The sequence below is a fragment of the Haliotis rufescens genome, unplaced genomic scaffold (genome assembly GCF_023055435.1).
Source record: "Haliotis rufescens isolate VD_foot unplaced genomic scaffold, xgHalRufe1.0.p SCAF_19, whole genome shotgun sequence".
NCBI classification, from domain to species: Eukaryota; Metazoa; Mollusca; class Gastropoda; order Lepetellida; family Haliotidae; genus Haliotis; species Haliotis rufescens.
Window position 1 is genome coordinate 24701215 of NW_025963879.1, and position 20387 is coordinate 24721601.

At 42.9% G+C, this 20387-nt stretch overlaps 2 protein-coding genes across 2 annotated transcripts; one reads left to right on the forward strand and one right to left on the reverse strand.

Annotated features, from left to right (window-relative positions):
• The first annotated feature begins 607 nt into the window (after positions 1–607).
• Positions 608–9044, forward strand: LOC124124218 (NXPE family member 4-like). The gene is made up of 5 exons (XM_046487346.2): positions 608–613; positions 842–1089; positions 4962–5738; positions 6362–6420; positions 8251–9044. The coding sequence occupies exons 1-5, from the start codon at positions 608–610 to the stop codon at positions 9042–9044; spliced, it is 1884 nt and encodes a 627-aa protein (XP_046343302.2).
• A 6085-nt stretch (positions 9045–15129) lies between these two features.
• On the reverse strand, positions 15130–20036 carry LOC124124217 (NXPE family member 4-like). The gene is made up of 4 exons (XM_046487345.2): positions 19915–20036; positions 17880–18554; positions 16805–16863; positions 15130–16217 (listed from the first exon to the last, which is right to left on the reverse strand). The coding sequence occupies exons 1-4, from the start codon at positions 20034–20036 to the stop codon at positions 15436–15438; spliced, it is 1638 nt and encodes a 545-aa protein (XP_046343301.2). The 3' UTR covers positions 15130–15435.
• Positions 20037–20387: the final 351 nt, after the last annotated feature.

Here is a 20387-nt window from a genome sequence, read left to right on the forward strand (position 1 = left end):
ATTATATACAGACTGCCGTCATATACTGTATTCGACGTAATAAGCGCCCAGGGTGCTCTCAAAATTAGAAATAGGGGGCTCTTATTAGAATATGATTTTGGTTACAGAGTTGAAAGATCGTTAATTTCGTGGTTTATGCTGTCAGCCTGAAATTATACAAAAGAAAAGTCTGTGCGTATTATTCACGACAGATGTATATCCAAGAATTTAATTGCCCATACTTAAGGGTGCATATGACACACAAGTGCGTATTTTACACGAATAAATAAGTCCTGTGTACATTGATCAATCGGAAGGGGTGCTAATTGGGATTATTCACTAGCCAGTATATTAGACAATATCGCCCTGGGCGCTTATTAGAGCGGGGCGCTTATTACGTCGTATATATACGGTAGCTGGAATATTGCTGAGTGTGGCGTTAAACAACAAACATGGATCCTGTGTGGATGCACAGCTTCATGCAATCTATGTTCCACCAGACCGATGTGCCTCAACTTCCAGATGCAGTTCCAATTCCTCTCGACCTTTTTGATGGCTGATATTGCTCACTTCTTGGACGAGGACCTTCAACTCTCAAGATCCCTGACACCACAGTGCGTTCATTGCGATGGAGGTAAGACGCCCATCCCTTATCAGACCTGGCATCCTCATTTGCCATCAATCAGGATCTGAGAGGACCAGAGAACGTCTCCGCCTGCGCCTGCGTCAGACGTCAGGATCCATGGGTGTCCATCGTTCTGCCGTCCCACCTCATGCATCATCTTACGTGGCTGACAGTAGAGTCGAACGTCTTTGAAGGAGTCTCCTTGACAGCTAACGCCAACATCACGCCTGTTTGTAGACGCCTCTCTATAGGGTTAGGACGCTCACCTTGGAGGACCAGACGGCTTCAGGGCTGTGGTCTGACATGCAGTGCACATGGAATACCATCAGCCTGGACCTGGAGGCGCTCATTCTGGCAATATTCCACTGGCAGAATCATCTCCAGAATACCAAGCTAGTCATCTCAACCGACAACATCACGGTTGTCTGGTGTCTGAGAAACCAGTGGACGAGTCACTCCCACTCCCTGCTGCAGCAGACGTTCTCGTATTTCATCTGGCGGATCGTCTGGACCTACAATTTCTTGCCCAACACATCCCTGGGTGTCAGAACATCAGTTTATAGACTCGGGCGCACTTCCACGACAAGAAGGGTCTAGTGATTGCCGTTCTTCGCTAGGGATGGGTTAGGCGTTACCGAGTGTTTGCTGAGGATCACATCTGAAGGTATGCCTACATCCGTGCCGTCCGACTCCGACAACTAAGGAGTAATGCAGGGCAAGTTAAAAAAAATAGTAAAATCTAAAGATTTTTTACATTTGTATACTTATCCTACATTACTTAGTCTTACTGTCCCTACCATCGCAAAGCTCCCTCCACAGTCCCCACGATGTCTTCCAATGTCATGAGACCGCCTCCGTGGTCTAATGGTTGAGCGTCCGCCCGGAGAGCGGAAGGTCCGGGGTTCGATCCCGGGCCGCGTCATACCAAAAGACGTTAAAAGATGGTACTTGTTGTTACCCTGTCTGGCGCTTGGCATTAAGGAGCTAAAACAAGGACTGGTCTGAGTGGGGTATTCATGTTAAACTGCGGCATGGTATCTCAGTGTGCTAGCACTATAAATCGGCATCAGTCCGGACTAATACAAGCAGCCACACACACACACATACACGTGCATGCACATCGCTATATAAGTGCAATAATCTTGGACGCGACGTTGAACCCCATTTCACCTCACCTCACCTCCAATGTTACGATCAAGCAGTAATGTGAAGATAAGTGACGTCATCACTTCCATGGTCACGTGGGCGCTGTGTGATGGGGTATGCCTCTCAACCGATTGGAACAAGTTCTTTTCAGCTGGTCCTCATACAGTTTCGTTTTTCTGCCAAAAGAAAGCAGTAAAAGCATTAAGAAGTAATGCAGGATAAGTATACAAAGGTAAAAAAAAGTATTTAGATTTTACTAGTTTCGGTTGTGTCGAACCTTTGACAACTCGACATACACACGCTTTTTTCATACCTTTGGATATAATGTGCATGCCCCATTTGGATCCGCCTCTGGGAATTTTTCCAAGGCAAGGGGGTTAACTAACGACTTGGTTGATGCATGTCATCGTATCCCAATTGCGTGGATCGATGCTCATGATGTCAATCACTAGATTGCCTGGTCCAGACTCGATTATTTACAGACCGCCGTCATATAGCTGGAATATTACTGAGTGCGGCATTAAACAACAAAGAAAGAAAGAAACAAGCAGCCACGCCCAAACAAACGCACGTGCATGCACGTCGATATGTGTGCAATAATTTTGAACGCGACGTTAAACCCCGTTTAACCTCACCTCATCACGTGGTAGCTGGACTTTTATAGTCCGTTAACTCTCTTGCTATAAAAAGGTGACTATGCTTGTCGTAAAAGGCGACTAACGGGATCGGGTGGTCAGGCTCGCTGACTTGGTTGATACATGACATCGATCCCAATTGCGTGGATCGATGCTCATGATGTCAATCACTAGATTGCCTGGTCCAGACTCGATTATTTACAGACCGCCGTCATATAGCTGGAATATTGCTGAGTGCGGCGTTAAACAACAAACCAAACCAAAAACTCTCTTGCCACGGGAAGATGGCCTCTGATGTGGGTTGCCATAACTAAAATCACTCACACACTCCGTCACATGTGGAGTCGCATTAACATCCACGCCAGCACGTGTTACACTCGGGTAAGCCTTTCACCTTGTGTCTGGTAAGCCCCAACCACGTGTTACACACGAGTAAGCCTAAAGGATCGTCAAGAAGCTACGGGTGTCCATGAGCTTCTGGCTGCAGCCATGTCTTATCAACATATAAGTTGTACTACGTTGTCTACACCAACCAAGCCGTCATCATGGATGCTGGCGAATGGAAGACGAGCAAAGTTGGTCCTCGGACATTTCTTTATGTTGTCTCTCTGGCAGTCATATTGTTCTTTGTATTCATTTCAAACACAAAAGATTGGAGATTTTCAGAGGAACTAAATGCGAGGTAAGTTTAATAAAATACACGTATTGCGTTTATTACTTTTTAACAGTTCTAAGACGTGGCGGTTTGGTTTTGCACGGGTTACGTATAATTACAACGAATAGTACAGTGACAGATGGTTTTAACGTCGTCTTGAACAGTACTCAGTATATCAACGGCGTTGCAGCTTGGAGGAGGAGATCCTGAAGGGATCCAGGTTTTAGACCATTACCACTTGGGTGAAACACAAGAGCACGGATATGCTGCTGACAGATACGGTGGCCCACAAGGGACATGGAGTCTGTTTTTCAATATTTTGATATTTCACGTACTGTTATCGTAACCTTTTGCAAATTAACACGATTTGTCATACAAATATGTGATAAATCATGTATATAAACAACTGAAAACATGGAAAATGTACTTTCAAGTAGCTATTGAGTCGCTGAAATGTGAAGCGAAAATGTCAAAAACTAAAATGGAAATGTCAAAAACCAAAACGAAAGTGTCAAAAACTAAAATGAAAAAACAGAAAACTATTTCCACCGCGGTGGAAATATTATCACCGCGGTAGAAATAGTTTTATCTTCTTTACACATGATTTATCACATATTTGTAAGACAAAACGTGTTAATTTGCAAAAGGTAACGATAAAAGTAAGTGAAATATCAATATATGCAAAAACAGACTCCATGTCCCTTATGGGCCACCGTAGACAGACCTAGAAACAAAATCTGATCGAACAGATTCTGACCCACTCGAGCTCGCCTGAGACCTGTAACTCTACACTGTACAGCGAACTGTACGCCTTGAACGCCTGGATCTGGTCCCAGGAACAGTACAGATCCACTGATGATAGCTTAGAATTATCTTAATAGTATTCTCCTCAAGACGCTTTAGTGCAGGAGTGAGTGAGTGGGTGTGGAATTTATGCCGCTTTGGGCAATATTCCAGTATTATCATCGCGGGGGACACAAAAAATGATCTTCACAGATTGTACCCATGTGGGAATCGAACCCGAGCCTTCGGCGTGACGGGCAAATGCTTTAGCCACTGGGCTACCCAACGGCCCTCAAGGGGAAGGCATACCGGTAGTCCTAAACAGTATAGTGAGTGAGTTGGGTTTAACGCCGCTTTTAACAGTATTCCAGTCATACCACGGCGTGTCAGCTTAATATGGGAGGAAAGTCTGGAGTCATGCAGGTCTCAGACGTTAACCACTTCGGTGAAACCCACGAGCACGGGTATGGTGCTGACATGCCGGCGAACCGGGATTCGAACCCACAATCATAGGCCACTCGTGCGCCCCCCCCCCCCCCCCCCCCCCCCCCCCCTCAACCGTATAGCAACATTAGTTAAATTAATGTACACGAATGTGACCTACCAGTGTCCTAGTGTCAACGGGGGTTGTGCTCATACCAATTGGCGGTCCGGGCAAGTTCGAGTCTAGTTATCTTTGTCTACAAACTCAAATGTCATGATATATCAACCCATACTAGTACTGATCAATGTCTCAGTCTCACAAGGCCCGTTAAGATCCGGGGTAGAATAGGTCTTCAGCAACCCATGCTTGCCGTAAAAGGTGACTATGCTTGTCGTAAAAGGCGACTAACGGGATCGGGTGGTCAGGCTCGCTGACTTGGTTGATGCATGTCATCGATTCCAATTGCGTGGATCGATGTTCATGATAAAAAAATCACTGGATTGTCTGGTCCAGACTCGATTATTTACAGACCGCCGTCATATAGCTGGAATATTGCTGAGTGCGGCGTTAAACAAAAAACCAACCAACCAACCAACTCAGTCTCACAAACTATTCACCACTGATAGACACAGACTTAAAATGGACACCAGACCCCATCGTATCGCTTGTTAGTCTCTCTTTCAGATAATTCAGACTTGTTTTCAACCTTTGCAGTCATTATGTCAAATGGAACTGGATGTTGAGTGAAGCTCCAGAAAAGCAGCCCCCGGATGAAGCGCGAGAGGGTATGATGTATTTGTCGGAGGAGGAACTCCGAACAGACTTAAGCTTGGACAACATCAGTGTTAGGAGTTTCACCGACCCGGACCATTCTAAGATGTATTTGTCGGAGGCGGAACTCCGAACAGACTTGGACAACATCAGTGTTAGGAGTTTCACTGACCCGGTCCATTCTGAGATGTATTTAATGGACAGGAATGGTATCGAATTTAGTTTGAATGACATTATCCGTGTGAGAATCGACATGTACGACAGTTACGGCAAAAGAAGAACTGTCGGCGGAGACTTTCTCCGGCTGTGGATGGAAGAACCCGGATTAAAAGCCATCGTTTCTGGTGACGCCATCGACCACAATAACGGAAGTTACACGGGGATATTGAGAGCTTCTTGGACGGGCACGGCATCGATCCTCTGTTTTGTTGACAGGCGTAGAGAGGAGATAGCTCTCCTCTACCGAAAATATAACCAATATAACACACTGTGGAATGCGTACGCACAGTTCGCAAGTGGAGCTATGAAAGAAAATACGCTTTGTTTTACGACGCCGCGACCACCACATCGCTACTGCAACTACACCGACCACAACGGCGGCCTACCCTACTACTGCCTGCACCCCAACACCCCCGGCTTCACCTGCGCCATGTGGTGGGGTGTGTGGTCGAGTAGGAGGATAGTACCGATGACGCCTCAAGAGATACTGGTCTTCCAAGGGTAAGCAACAGATTCAGGATAGTCTCGTTATTTTCAACCCAAACAGTGAATTTTGTGTAATATATGGTGATAAACAATTAAAGACACCAGGGAGTGTGGACGGGATCGTCCTTCTCCATCACAGTGAGTGAATGAGTATAATTTAATGCCGCTTTTTGCAATATTCCAGCAAGATTGCTATGAATATTTTACGCGTTCACTAAAGACCTTACGATTTTCCCTGACATGTTACGGATAACTTGTTTTAATAAAATACTAGTACCTAAGAGTAATGATTCTTCACTCCATGAACTGAGAATTTATATACAAAAAAAAAAGTATACACCCTTGGTGACTGGCGGCTAAAATGAAACAGACACTAAGTGGTTCTTTGATGTCGATGCATCTGATACAAGTAAAATAGTTGTATTTTGGACTTTAAGTTGGAGTGTTTCGGCGAGTGTTTTCAGTCTAGTAACGTTTGTTTCGGACACATCCAGTGATACTTTTTTTTGCCAGGCATTTTTTCATGACACATGCTATTGATAAGTATGTGAGCTCAATCCAAACTGACGGGTTAGGTTATATGTTGAAAGAAGCCGTACATGATGGTTTTGATATTTTTGTTTGAATACTTTGTACAGGACCTTTGACAAAAGGAACGACTTACTCCCAACTCAAGTGAAGATAAAGATAGCCCCAGGTATGATCTGAGTTCTTTCCCCTTGCTTTGTCCAGACGATGCCGGGCATGAAAATCTATACAGTAAACTACGGTTATTACGAACTCAAAGGGACCACTTATTTTAGTTCGTTTTAACCGTAGTTCGTTATAAGCACATATACAGCATATATATATATATATACAGAACACTGAGACGGGACTACAAAATAAGTTCGTTATATCGGTCAGTTCGTTATAAGTGTGTTCGTTATAACCGTAGTTTACTGTACATGGCTCCGGACCATGGAATAGAAAGTTATTTTACCGTAGATGGTGTGATAAGGATGCTATGTATCCACAATAAAACATATGACAGATTAAACGTGGCTATTGACAAATACAGGATATGCGGCTCACAATAAATTGGGGAAAGGGAGTTTTTAATTGAACAGCTTGTTCAGAAATATGCCTAAAATTAATAGTTTGTTGCAGTGGAAACACAATTCATCGTTTGTTTTGTGGAAAATACTCAAACGTCAAAATTGTTGTGTTAATAGTGTAAATGAATAGATTGTTTGCTGGTGATTAGTAGATAAGTGTGTTGTATAAAACTCTGAAAAATAGATTGTTCTCAAACACCTCACCCCCACACAAATCAAATGGATTTTTCCTAGTTGGACTTTTTAATGTTGTTGCATAGGACAAGCGGTCCCGCAGTACAGAAGCGCATCACCATTCGTCATCACTCGCCCCTTTCCGTAACCTGCAAGAAGACTTGTCCCCTATCGATGAATGTTATGTTCGAAAATACGACAATCCAATCAGAATGCGCGTATGACTTAAAGTACTTCGGTCAAAGAATCCCTTAGAAATAATTTTGATTTTACATATGTCTTGCATCTAAAAATATACCCAAGACACAGGTAAATGTGTTCAGCCATACTGTATAATTCCGCACATCCCAATGTGCTTTAAATTGCATCTGAAATATATATAATATATAGGGAAATATATGTGAACCATTACGCAACGAGTTGACAATTGTTTTAGGTATGCCCGTTTGCGCTAAGACGGAACCCGGTCGCAAAAATGGCCACGAAAGGGGCACTAGTCGCTATTCGGCTTGTAAAATAGATTGTTCTCAAAAACCTCACTCCCACACAAATCAAATGGATTCTCCCTATTTGGACTTTTTGATGTTGTTGCATGGGACAAGCAGTCCCGCAGTACAGAAGCACATCACACGACAGAATACATGATGATATTGTTGTTTTATATATTTTTTTCTGATCTAAAACATTTCTTGTAAACACTTTTAAAAATTCATAAATTTATTACTATATTGTAAATTGCGTAGATATTTAACAGGTCCTGAACACAATGGAACTATTTCGATTTCTCGTCATGATATATAATGGACATTAGAAACATAATCTAGATACCTAGAAACATAATCAGGACGAACCGGAATTCGAACCCATGATCATAGGTTTCATAGCAAATTGCGGCGTCTTAGACGACTGGGTCACCCGTACCGTCATCTTTTCCCTTTCTGTAAAAATGAATTCCAATGTACATCTTAGTAAACATCTTTTTAAATTGTTTACATCACTGTCCATAAGATACCACCCCAACAAATATTTTAAAGGATGACTATAATTCTAAAATTGAATGCCCCAATATAGGATACGATGGTCTAAGGCGCCAAAATTCAAAGTTCAGAGTTGAGGCAGCTTATGCAAGATATAATTGATTTGAATCCAAATATTGATGGTCTGTCAGGGCCATACCCATGCTCGCATCCTACGCCTCATATTAAGCTGATACGTTGTGATAACTCGATCTTTACTTGTACTCATTTCTGCTTCAGGGACAGACAGTCATCAGGTCAAACTGACCCAGCGGTCCATCCTATGTAAAGACGTTTCCCCGGCCGCAACATGGCAGAAATTCTCACCCTCTGGGTTCATCTTCATGGGCACGTGGTACCCCCGACTGTGTTCTCTGGGAATGCCCATCGCTGAGTCGACCTACAGCTCGTGTCTGGCCAACAAGACTCTATGGTTGTCCGGGGATTCCACCAGCATCCAATTTGTGATTCAGCTGAACAATGTCCTTGGACTGGCACCATTTATTCCCCGAACACACGAACCGAAACGGATCTACCATCGATCTCGGAACTACTCCGTGGCGTGGGCAGCCCACGGGTTCCCGTACTTCCCAGGGGGGAATGTCCAACATCGCTCCTCCCTCATCCCTCCACAAGCCCAGTTTAAATACACAGCTAACAATTCTCGCGATATATTTGTGTTGTACCTCAACATTCACCTAATGCTGGTTCACCCCCGTGTCTTTAGGCAGCACGTGCGAATCATGGCTCAAGAGACGTCAACGCTCTTAGCACGTGCTCCGAACGTCACCGTGGCTGTGAGAGGTCCTCATGCCTTTTATCAACATCCGTATAAGGAAATATATTCATATTGGGGTCTCTTGTTTCGAGACATCATCCACGAAGAGTTCCGTCCCAATCGTGATAGAGTTATCTTCCTTGACTACTGGGATATGACCGTTGCCCTTGCGCCGATTGACTTTCATCCTAGGCCTCAAATTGTACAGATGATGATTCAGAATATGATGGCGTTTGTATGTAGAGATACATCGTGAGTCTTTTGTAGTGATGACGATTGCTACTTCTCCTTAATTTCTGAAGTGTCACAAATGGTATTTTTCAAAAAGGCCGCGCCCCACTGTCAAACGCTCTGTTGCAGAACACCACGAACATTGATTGATAAAGTCGTTTAACAGACACAGCTTTGTATTGTGAAGCTCAGTATATATGGAGGGCACGAGTGGCCCAGTCGTCTAAGGCGCTGTAATTCGCTTTGCAGACTTGCGTCCCTTGGGCACTCGAAAAACCTATGATCGTGGGTTCGAATCCCGGTTCGCCCCGATTATGTTTCTAGGTTTGTCAGCCCGACACTCGTGGGTTTCACCAACGTGATAGACGTCTAAGACCTGCATTACTAATTAAGCTGACACGCGTGATATAACTGGAATACTGTTTAAAGCGGCGTTAAACCCAGCTCACTCACTCACTCAGCATATATGTGTATGGGTGTATAAATATTGAGTTACATACACTGACACATGGTGTAAACACGTTCTGGTTTCGATGTATTTCTGCATAGTATGAATAAATCGAGTGCTTGAATATTGCTTAGTGCGGCGTTAAACCACCACCAACAACAACAACAACAATAACAACAAATCGAGTAAATTGTTAAATTTGATCACAATAGAAGTGTTATCAAAACAAACAATAATAATGACTTGTCATAGCATAATCAGATAGATAAGTGAATGAAATCCAGAATTGTACTTTAAGTAAATCGTGACATGGCTTGAGCTTCTGAAGCTAACACTAGCCGTTCAATCGCGAGAGAAATTCTGTGTGAAGTTATAAAGCTATGGCAGTTAATTAGTCCAGTGAATATTCATCGTAGTGGAATTGAGATGTAACAAACTCGGCAATCAAAGCTGATACGGGATTCATTTTGTATGCAGTGAATTATAAAAAAAATATGTCAAGAGGCTGGCTATCTTGTCATATTGTCATCTTGTAGTGTTACATGTGAAACTCATACCTTTACCATCTTAACACGAAACGATGCGTCAAATTTGGAAATGTCCTCGAAAGATGAAATTTGAAAGTTGAAGTCATCCCCCTTGTTATACTGTCTTGTGGAGAATTGTTTTGTCACTCTAAATCTTCTCGTCTAAATGCCTTATCCCTCGTTTCCACACACATGCTATCAATGAGAAAGGCCAACATTTCACACACTGTTTTCTTGTTGCTTTTAATATTGACAAGTTGTCCCTAAACCTTTCAAGATAGAGATGTAGCTGTATCAGTGGTCACCACGTTTAGTTCACAAATGCCAATGGATCAAGGAACGAAGTTAGGTTTGTCGTTGGGATAGTGGTGTATAAAGTTGAAAAATCAAATGTTTTGACAGAGTTGAACTTTGTTCTTTTCTTAAATTGCAAATATTCAGTCAAATCCTTGAAGAAGCGTTCACAACACCGACATACACAGTTCGTTATGACATAGCCTTGTACATGTACGGCTCCAATTACGACATGTCGTTATGCAAGTAACACCATTGTTCCGGCAATTATTGTTCGTTGTTTTCTCAAGACAATTACTGGCATCATCTTGATTGCATATAATTTAGATAAGTGACCAAAACCACAAACAAACGTTTAAAAAATATCCCTGCAAGTATGAAATAAAGTCATTAAGGCCCCTTTACACAGGGCTGCGGCCTTTGTGCCACCTTTGAGCGACCAAAAACTGCCTAGGACGCTCAATGGTCGTCTAAACCCAGAAAATCATGTATCTATGTAACTGCTCCAGCAGTTGTTCAGCAGTAAGTGCTCGAGTTGTTCAGCGTCTGCAACCACAATGAAACACTGCATGTACAAGCCCTCTAGCTATAGCCAGGCTGAGCAGGCACAACAGGTAGCTCAAAGGAGGCAGAAAAGAGGCAGAAGCATTGTCATGGTGTCTCAAGGGTTGCCGTGGTCGCCGAATGGGGGCACGGCGGTCGCAACAGTCATCGTTCAATGCATGCTGTTGGTCGCCCAAAGGAGGCACAAGGGAGGTACAAGCATCGCCCAGATTGACGGGAAAATTTGCAGCAGAACGCATCTATTACTTGGCGACCATTGGGCGACCACTGTGCCTTCTTTCTGCAACAACGGCAAAGCTTCTGCCTCCTTTGAGCCACCTTTGAGCAACCAACCTCCTCTGCGACCTTTGTGCGACTGTTTTGAACATGTTCAAAAATTCACGGCGACCATGGCCTCATGTCGTCCATGGCGATGTCTGAACCTTCTGTCTACCACCTTAGAACGATCTAGGCAATCCTTTGAGCCTCCAACGAAGACCTGGCAAATTTTATAGTCGCACATGGGAGGCACAAAGGTCGCCATCCTGTGTAAAGGCCCCATTACCCCAAGGGTTGTAAGCTCGAAACACTTATTAGAGTAAAGTGAGTTTGGTGCCTTTTGGGGCAGTATAACAGTTGCATGACCGTGTGCCAGCCTGGTGTAATCGGCCAGCCATAGTAATACAGGCTATAGACATGCACCGCTACAGGAGCACGGTAAGGTACTGACAAACCTAAGATCATAATCGGGATTCGAATTCTTGGTATCTCAAAAGACTTTGGCAAAACAGGCTTGTAAAGTAGTTAATACTACATTCAACGCTGGGAAAATTCTCAACAATCCCAGCTGGTGTCTGTTTTTATATTTTTATATATAAAAGAATTGCCAATCTTAAATTATAGAGTAGAGGTTTGGAGATTTCACCCTCCGCCCGATATTGAAAATGTACACGATCGTTTCTGTAAACTTGTTCTGAGCTTGAATAGAAACACCCTAACATAATTGCAAGAGGTATTGTTAATAGAACGTCAATAGGTTTTGCATTATATAAAAAGTTATAAAATTCTGGTTAAGATTATTGTCACAGGTTAATACCATCATTAAAGGTTCTTATGATTTTCAGTATAGAAGGGCAGAAAATGGTAAAGCTTGTTGGGCTGCTAATGTTAAATCTTTGCTGTATACATATGGTTTGGGCGAAGTTTGGTTACGGCAAGCTGTTGGAAATATAAATTGTATATTGTGTTTTAAGCAAAGATGTAAAGATATCTGCCAACAAACATGGAATAATAATCTAGAATGTTATTCTAAGCTGAAATATTTTGCTCTGTCAAGAAATTTTTTAAATATGAACATCTGACCAATTGAATTGATATAGCCATCTATCAAACATCCCTTGTCAGGTTTAGCTGTTCTAGTCATAATCTATTGGTAGAGGCAGGTTGGCATTATAAAATACCAAGGCCAGAACGCCATATTGTATTGTGCCATATATAGAAACTGAATTCCACTTTTGTATGTCCATTCTTCTCGAATATGAGAGAATAGGTACTTCCTAAATATTATTGCATATGTCCAACTCTTAATGAACTAATCTAATTTGTGAAAGCTAGTGTGAAACAAATTTGTTTAAGTGGGAGGTTAGGCACCCTACCACAGTTCAGTGGATTTGCCTCCCTTACACCAGTGTGTTGGTAATCGTAAACCGACCACGTGACGCACATGACTGCATCAATCCTCTTTCCTCGTACCCCAGCAAGTAGCCAAACGCGTATCTCATAGGCAACATATTATTTATCCCTTCCCTCGCACCCCAATTTTACCTTCTTTTTCCATGGGTTTACATGTTAACAATGTAATGTAAACATGTTTTTCATCAGGACCAAGTTTGGTAAATCAATACTTCTCGCATAATGAGTATGCATATCTGCTCATTAGCAATATAAATCAATGATTCCATGAATGCATAAGGATGTGTTTCTTGCTCTAATTGTCTTGGTGTTTCAGTGCCTCTCACCAGCATACTATATAACCTGGTGCAGCAATACTCGGCGGAGGTCGTGGCAGGCAACTCAGTTTTCTCATTAACACTCATTAAGTGTAAGTAAGTTCAGCCTCAACATGCTAACTGCACCTCATGTAGTGTACCCAAACCACAGAGGATGACAGTGTATGTAATGACACAGGATGGACTGCAGCTCATGCCTCACGTTGTGTTTAGCCACGGAGGATGAACGAACTGTCATCTCTATTCCGGCCAATTTGGTCATGTGTATATTCCGGCCCATTTGGTCATGATGTGTATAATCCGACCCATTTTGTCATGATGTGTATATTCCGGCCCATTTGGTCATGATGTGTATATTCCGGCCCATTTGGTCATGATGTGTATATTCCGGCCCATTTGGTCATGATGTGTATATTCCGGCCCATTTGGTCATGATGTGTATAATCCGACCCATTTGGTCATGATGTGTATATTCCGGCCGATTTGGTTATGATGTGTATATTCCGGCCCATTTGGTCATGATGTGTATATTTCGGCCCATTTGGTCATGATTTGGTCGTTACTCCATCGCGTCACGATGTGTACCCAGCTAAACCTCGGACGCAAGGAATGTAACTGCATTTCTGTGTATTGTGTAACTATGCTTGTCGCGACTTCCGCCTGTATTGTTATGTAATAAAGCTGCGCCCGTTTTTTGCCACTGAAGCATCGTGTTTTCTTTGGTATTCTTTCATTCACACTTAAAACAATTATATAGCTGCAACCTCTATGTTGTAAGAAGATTTGCAAAGTACATGTTATGTATTTCTCGCTCTCAAGAAAAGGAACACTCTTCTCAAAGATCTGCCAGATTTGTAGTACTATGCCATTGTAACAATGTGAGACTGATTGTTGCCAGTGTGTGTAACATGCTTGTGTTGGGACCCGATCCACGGGGCGTTCGTAGGTTTTGATCGGCCTCAGTAACCGTTTGTGCATCCTTCTCAGCACTCCGAGGAGGTGAGGTGAAATGGGGTTTCACGTCGCGTCCAAGATTATTGCACTTATATAGCGACGTGCATGTACGTGTGTGTATTTGTGCGGCTGCTTGTACTAGTCCGGACTGATGCCGATTTATAGTGCTAGCTCACTGAGGTACCATGCCGCAGTTTAACATGAATACCCCACTCAGACACAGTATACTGACTCCGAGCCGACCAGTCCTTGTTTTAGCCCCTTAATGCCGAGCGCCAGACAGGGTAACAACAAGTACCATCTTTTAACGTCTTTTGGTATGACGCGGCCGGGGATGAGTGTTGACCACTTGTTCGTGGCTTGCGGGCACTTTGTGAATCGGTCCCCTGATGTCATAGTCAGCGCTCTGTACAGGTGAACTGATCAATCCAATGTACCTTGTATAATGGGCCGGTGGCCCCTTTACGGAATAAACTCATTCACCACAGGAGCACGGTAAGGTACTTACAAACCCAAGATCATAATCGGGATTCGAACTTAGGAACAGTGGATTCTATTGGTCTAACATATCGAATTGCGGGCTTTTGACCAGGTCGGGCTTGCTGTCGGCGAAAATGATTCTGTTGTGAGATCTATATCACAAATTATCAGCATATTTGGATTACCAAACCTAACAGCGAAGCACACGACACATACAACATGCCACAAGTAAATGCTCATGGCGCTACGTACTATAACCCCGGGCAACAGATCATTGTGCAATCGATTTTCAATTATCAGCTCCCTGGGGAGGCGCTAGAAGGTAAACAGTCACATTTCACGCTCATCCTACCGGGTACCCATTAGCTGCATGGTCGACACCGCCGGTTTTCTTTTCGATCTGGAATCGTTACTCAAAGTTCACTTTCGAGGCTAATATTACAAGTATTTGGGGGTAAATGATCATGTGAGAGATTTATTATCGAGTCAGTCGGAGATGTAGAAAAGAGCCCTAAGTCCTATAACATACATTGGCAGACATTCTAACGGGACTTATATTAAAATTAGAAACGGGTGAAGGGATACATGAAGAACGGATGAAGGGATGCTCGTACTCTTACATATTCAGGACATTCAGCAACCCATGCTTGCCGTAAGAGGCGACTGTGTTTGTCTTAAAAGGTGACTAACGGGATTGGGTGGTCACGCTCGCTGACGTGGCTGATGCATGTCATCGTATCCAAATTGCGGGGATCGATGCTCATGATATGAATCACCGGATTGTCTGGTCTAGAGTGCCGCGTTAAACAACAAACAAACAAAAATATATTTCAGTTTATTGTTCCATGAATTTGAGAGTTTTTGTTGCCTAAATTCTTTAAGAGGAGTATACTTGTCCAGTGTCTTTAGCCAGGATCCGCTTCACTATTTAATGCGGTCCATCCTAGATGTCTCCGTAACGTAAAATATCAAACATTTGCAATTTGCGTTTGAGGGAACCCAATGACTTCACTTACTTGGGGGCAGTGTCACTTACAGATCCATCACATAATATATGTAATTATTGCAATATTCCCGGAGGTTAGTTAAATGATAGTTAAATGACCGCCATGACACCGCAGATGCTCTCTGAGGGGTAGAAGATCCACAGCAAAGACTATATCAGCCGCGACATATGTATCCCATCATGCTCTGCGTCATGGTCCGTACAATCGCAGGCGAGGGGTGGAAGTCGGGCAGGCCGAGCGCTACTGACATATCCCAAAAGTCAAGGAAGATAACTCTGTCATACAAGGGACGGAACTCTTCGTGGAGTATATCTCGGAATACAAGACCCCAGTAGGAATACATTTCTTGATACATTTGTTTGTAATAGGCATGGGGTCCTCTTACTGCTATAACAACATTGGGCGCCCGTTGTGTGAGAGCTCTGGTTCTTGAGACAAGTTTTTTGATGTGACGTCTGAAAACATCGGGATGGACCAGGATGAAATGTGTGTTTAGGTACAACACAATGATATCCCGAGAATCGTTTGGGATTTTATCAAAATGATGTGATTCAGGTTTGATGTAAGCCTTTGGGTAGTGTAAAAGTCCAGGAAAGTACGGAAATTCGTGAGCGTTCCAGTGGATGGAATAGTTGTAATGCGGGTGGCGAATGATTTTAGGCTCATGGGTGCGGGTGACGGCAGGAACGACCCTCAAGACGTTGTTCATCTCCGTCATGATCTGCATGCTCGTCGAGTCGCCGGATATCCACAGACTCCTGTTCTTTAGACATGCGCTGTAGGCGGGTTCCGTGATGGGAACTGTCATGGCGCACAGTCGGGGAATCCAAGCGCCCTTGTAAAAGAATCCAGAGGGCGCTTCATTCCGCCAGGTGTCGCTAGATGACACGGCCTTGCAGGGGGTCGTCGAGGAAAGGGCGCTCTGGTTTTCGGGGCCTGCGGAAGAACATTTTCAATGAGGTTCATATTTTAATACTTAAAAGAAGTTAAAGAACTCCCGATTCTTCATATTATAAAAATTAATCTGTTGGGCAGTATATAATCGGGAGAGTAAGCACGCGATACATCTAAATGTATTAGAATATGTCTTTGTTTGAGATAAATCTGTACATAATGACATTATTGTTGCTGTGATCAATCAATCCATTTAATTTTTTCAGAATGTAGGCCTCTCGGGCCTTAGTTTTTAGTACCAGCGCTTTATGTGATAAATAATACATTATCGTAATTACAAATGCGTGTAAATACCTCTCGGCAGTAATCTGTCCCGAGTGATTACATTACATAGGGTTTAAATTCATAGATACATTTACAAATTCAAGTGGCTTAAAGTGATATCCAGTGTTTGAAACAGCATTCTTGAAAATGAAACAAATTCGTGCTCTGTAAATACATTCAAAAACGTATATCTTTCAATTCTAACTTTGGATAAAACTGACATATTAAATCGAATATTTACTGCTGCTGTAAGTCTATGCATAGAATTGTTAAGAACACATGAGAAATTGAACTTTTCAAATTACCTCTGGATATATTCACCGATATATTTTGTCTGAATATATCTTTTTCTTTATCAAGCGACCTGAGGATATAAACGTTTTGCATATCATTAACAGCTACACAGTTTATGTAACAGAATCTCCTAATCATCACACCCAAATGAGAGAACCCATTGAATAATATACTGATTAAAGGGAATAAACTTGTTCGTTTGTTTGTTGTTTAACGCCGCAATCAACAATATTCCAGGTATATGACAGCGGTCTGTGAATCATCGAGTATGTATCAGGCAGTCCAGTGATTGACATCATGAGCATGGATCCACGCAATTGGAACACTATGACATGCATCAACCGAGTAAGCGAGTCTGTCTACCCGATCCCGTTAGTCGCCTCTTTCGACAAGCATGGGTTCCTGAGGACCAATTCTAACCCAAATCTTCAAGGGTGAAAAAAATAAGGGAACATTTTATATTGTTTAAAGGAAACTTTAATGTTGAAGGCATCAGTAAAACTCCCATTTGTTGTTTTGAGTTCCGTTATTTGTTTTCATCAGTATACTTCTGACAGTAACTACAGACCATGATGCCCCCATCAGTGCAAAATTGATTCCACAATCTGTCTTAAAAAGAGGCGTTTGATGTCTGATTGCAGTTCAAGCAAGATCAATTTCACATTTATTGAAACACACTACTATGTCTATCCAAAGAGACAGGGGCGGTCGGGTAGCCTAGTGGTTAAAGCCTTCGCTCGTCACGCCGAAGACCCGGGTTCGATTCCCGACATGGGTACAATGTGTGAAGCCCATTTCTGGTGTCCCCCGCCGTGATATTGCTGGAATATTGCTAAAAGCGGCGTCAAACCATACTCACTCACCCAAAGAGACAAAAAATACTGTCAGTTATTAACTTCTGAAAATGTTTTTTTTATACGCATTGAAGGGCTGAGGATGTATTTAAAAAGAAATTTACCTGTCTAGTTACACATGTATATAAATAACGTTTTTATATATACTATTTCAAGTGATGTTGCTGCGCATATTGCATTTAGTTTAGATTAAAAGACACATTTCTATGAAGCTCCTGGTTCCTTTACTCACAAATCGTACACAAGCTTCTCTGCTGGGGACAAGGGTATCCGGCGCCGATATGACCACACGCTGACCACCATGCTACAGTTGAGGTCTGGATGCAAGGGCTGGACACAGTAGTAAGGCAGGTCACCGTTGTCCGCGGTCAGATTGCAGTACTCAGCTGGGGGCATAGGCCGTGTGAAACATAGTGTTGACTCCACCGCGACGCCATTAAAGAAGTCTGCGTGCGCATTCCACAGTGTGTCATATTGGTGATATTTCCGGTAAATCAGAGCGATTTCTTCCTTACGTTTTTCAACATAACAGAAAATGGTTGGCGTCCCAGCCCACGATGCTCTCAAAATGCCGGTGTAACTTCCGTTATTGTGGTCGATGACGTCCCCGGAAACGTTGGCTCTTAATCCGGGCTCTTCCATCCACAACCGGAAGAAGTCTCCGCCGCTAGTTCGTCTAATTCCGTAACTGTCGTATGTTTCTATTCTGACCTGAATCGTGTCGTTTAAGGAAAACGTTGTCTGTCCATGAAGGAAGAACCGAGACAACAGTGGATCCGTTACTGTCTTCAGATCTATATCCAATGGATTTCGCAGAATTTCCTCTTCCGACAAGAAGCGTCTGGGTTCCTCCGTTGACCCAAGGTTGGCGTTAGTCCTCGACCACTGTGTGACCACGAGGTATAACCTGAAACATGCACTGATCAACATGTACTGACGATCAAGTAGTGTATAAGTTTGGGATCTTGTATGGGGACTAGATATTCTTTAAGGTGTCACATAGACTAACGCTTAGTCTCTGTAACTAGAAACAAATACAGTAAAATACGTTTATAACGAACACGCTTATAACGAACTGACGGATATTACGAACTTTATTTTTGGTCCCGGCCATTTGCTGTATAGATGTTGTATATATGCTTATAACGAACTACGGTTATAACGAACTAAAATTTGTGGTCCATTTGATAAACGTGGGGGAAATATAGACTTTTTTAGTCTATAGAATTACAGTAAGAGCTGGACGAAAGGGAAAATACTATGGTTCAGGGAACATGAGACAGTCTGTATGATTCACATGCTAAAAAACAGACACTTATTTAATTAAACCTATGAGAGTAAATATTTATTTATAAATGATCTTTATCTTGCCACTGGGTCAAACTGACCTACTACATACATACTACACGTGGTACGTGATTTTAATACGTTTTTATTGATATCTGAATTTGACATATCTGATGAGGTATTTTGTGAAGCATGATAAGAGTTAGGTCTTTATGTTTGTATTACATAAGTATGGTCAGTTGACGACCCTCTTCCCTCCCCCAGTCCTTGAAACACACAAATTCACATGACGCGTAAACAGCTGGTGTAAACAATCAGAAACATACTGACACCACTAATGATAATAATAAGACTGAACAGATGTTGATACGACCCCCTGTTTCTACTATAATACCATCTGCAAAAGCAAATAATCAACTGAAAAAAGTGTATAGTTAAAGTCGTGGATGCAGTCTTGGGTGTAAAGTTGCGCCCCCAGATTCCTCCACATTAATGACCCTCGGTCTTAGAGCACCAAGCCCGTGCACCATTTGGGCTTTTCTTCCACAGTAAGCCCTGGCACACCATGCTATATCTGTCAAACCCAACTCAGTCACTCACTCTTGCCCGCCCGTGAAGATCCTGGTTAGAATTGGTCTTCAGCAACCCATGCTTGTCGCAAGAGGCAACCAGCGGGATCGGGTGGTCAGGCTCGCTGACTTGGTTGATGCATGTCATCGTATCCCAATTGCGTGGTTCGATGCTTATGATGCCAGTCAGTGAATTGTCTCGACCAGGCTTGATTATTTACAGACAGCCGACACATAGCTTAATATTGCTGAGTGCGGCGTTTAAACCCCCACCCCTACCTCCCAAAAAAACAAAACAAAAAAACAAAAACGAAACATAGAGGTCCATATTTTCAAAAAACACGTTTTTCGTCATACAGTAACATATCTCCTTATGTTGTGTTGGAACACACTCGGCAAGATGAACCTTACCTTGTTGTTTGTAGGATGCCTCGCGTCATTATCTGTCTGTGTAGGTACAGTACGCCGAACATCGCCAACATACAAACGCATAGCAACGTCTTGGACACGCCTGCACGTCGCCAGGGCCACATCTTGCCTTGTGTGCACCAGCAATCCCACATACACCCCAGCAAGTATCTGTCCGTGTGTTTATTTGTAACGACCTGGCAACATCTGCCGTCACCTTAACGGTCTTAACCTAATCATGTCCACCACACCGTGCCTTGATCTACCATAATACCACTGGTGACAACTCGTCCCACTTGGGGACAAGCCGAATGTGTAGGTTACGGAAACATGCGAGTGGTGACGAATGCCATAAATACAAGAAGCTCTATTTTCTATGGTGGCCGAGACGGGACATCACTTTTTGGCCTTAAATTACGGCAGCGAGACAACGTTAAAGCGAACACATGAGACAAAACGCGAAAAAACGATGTTCC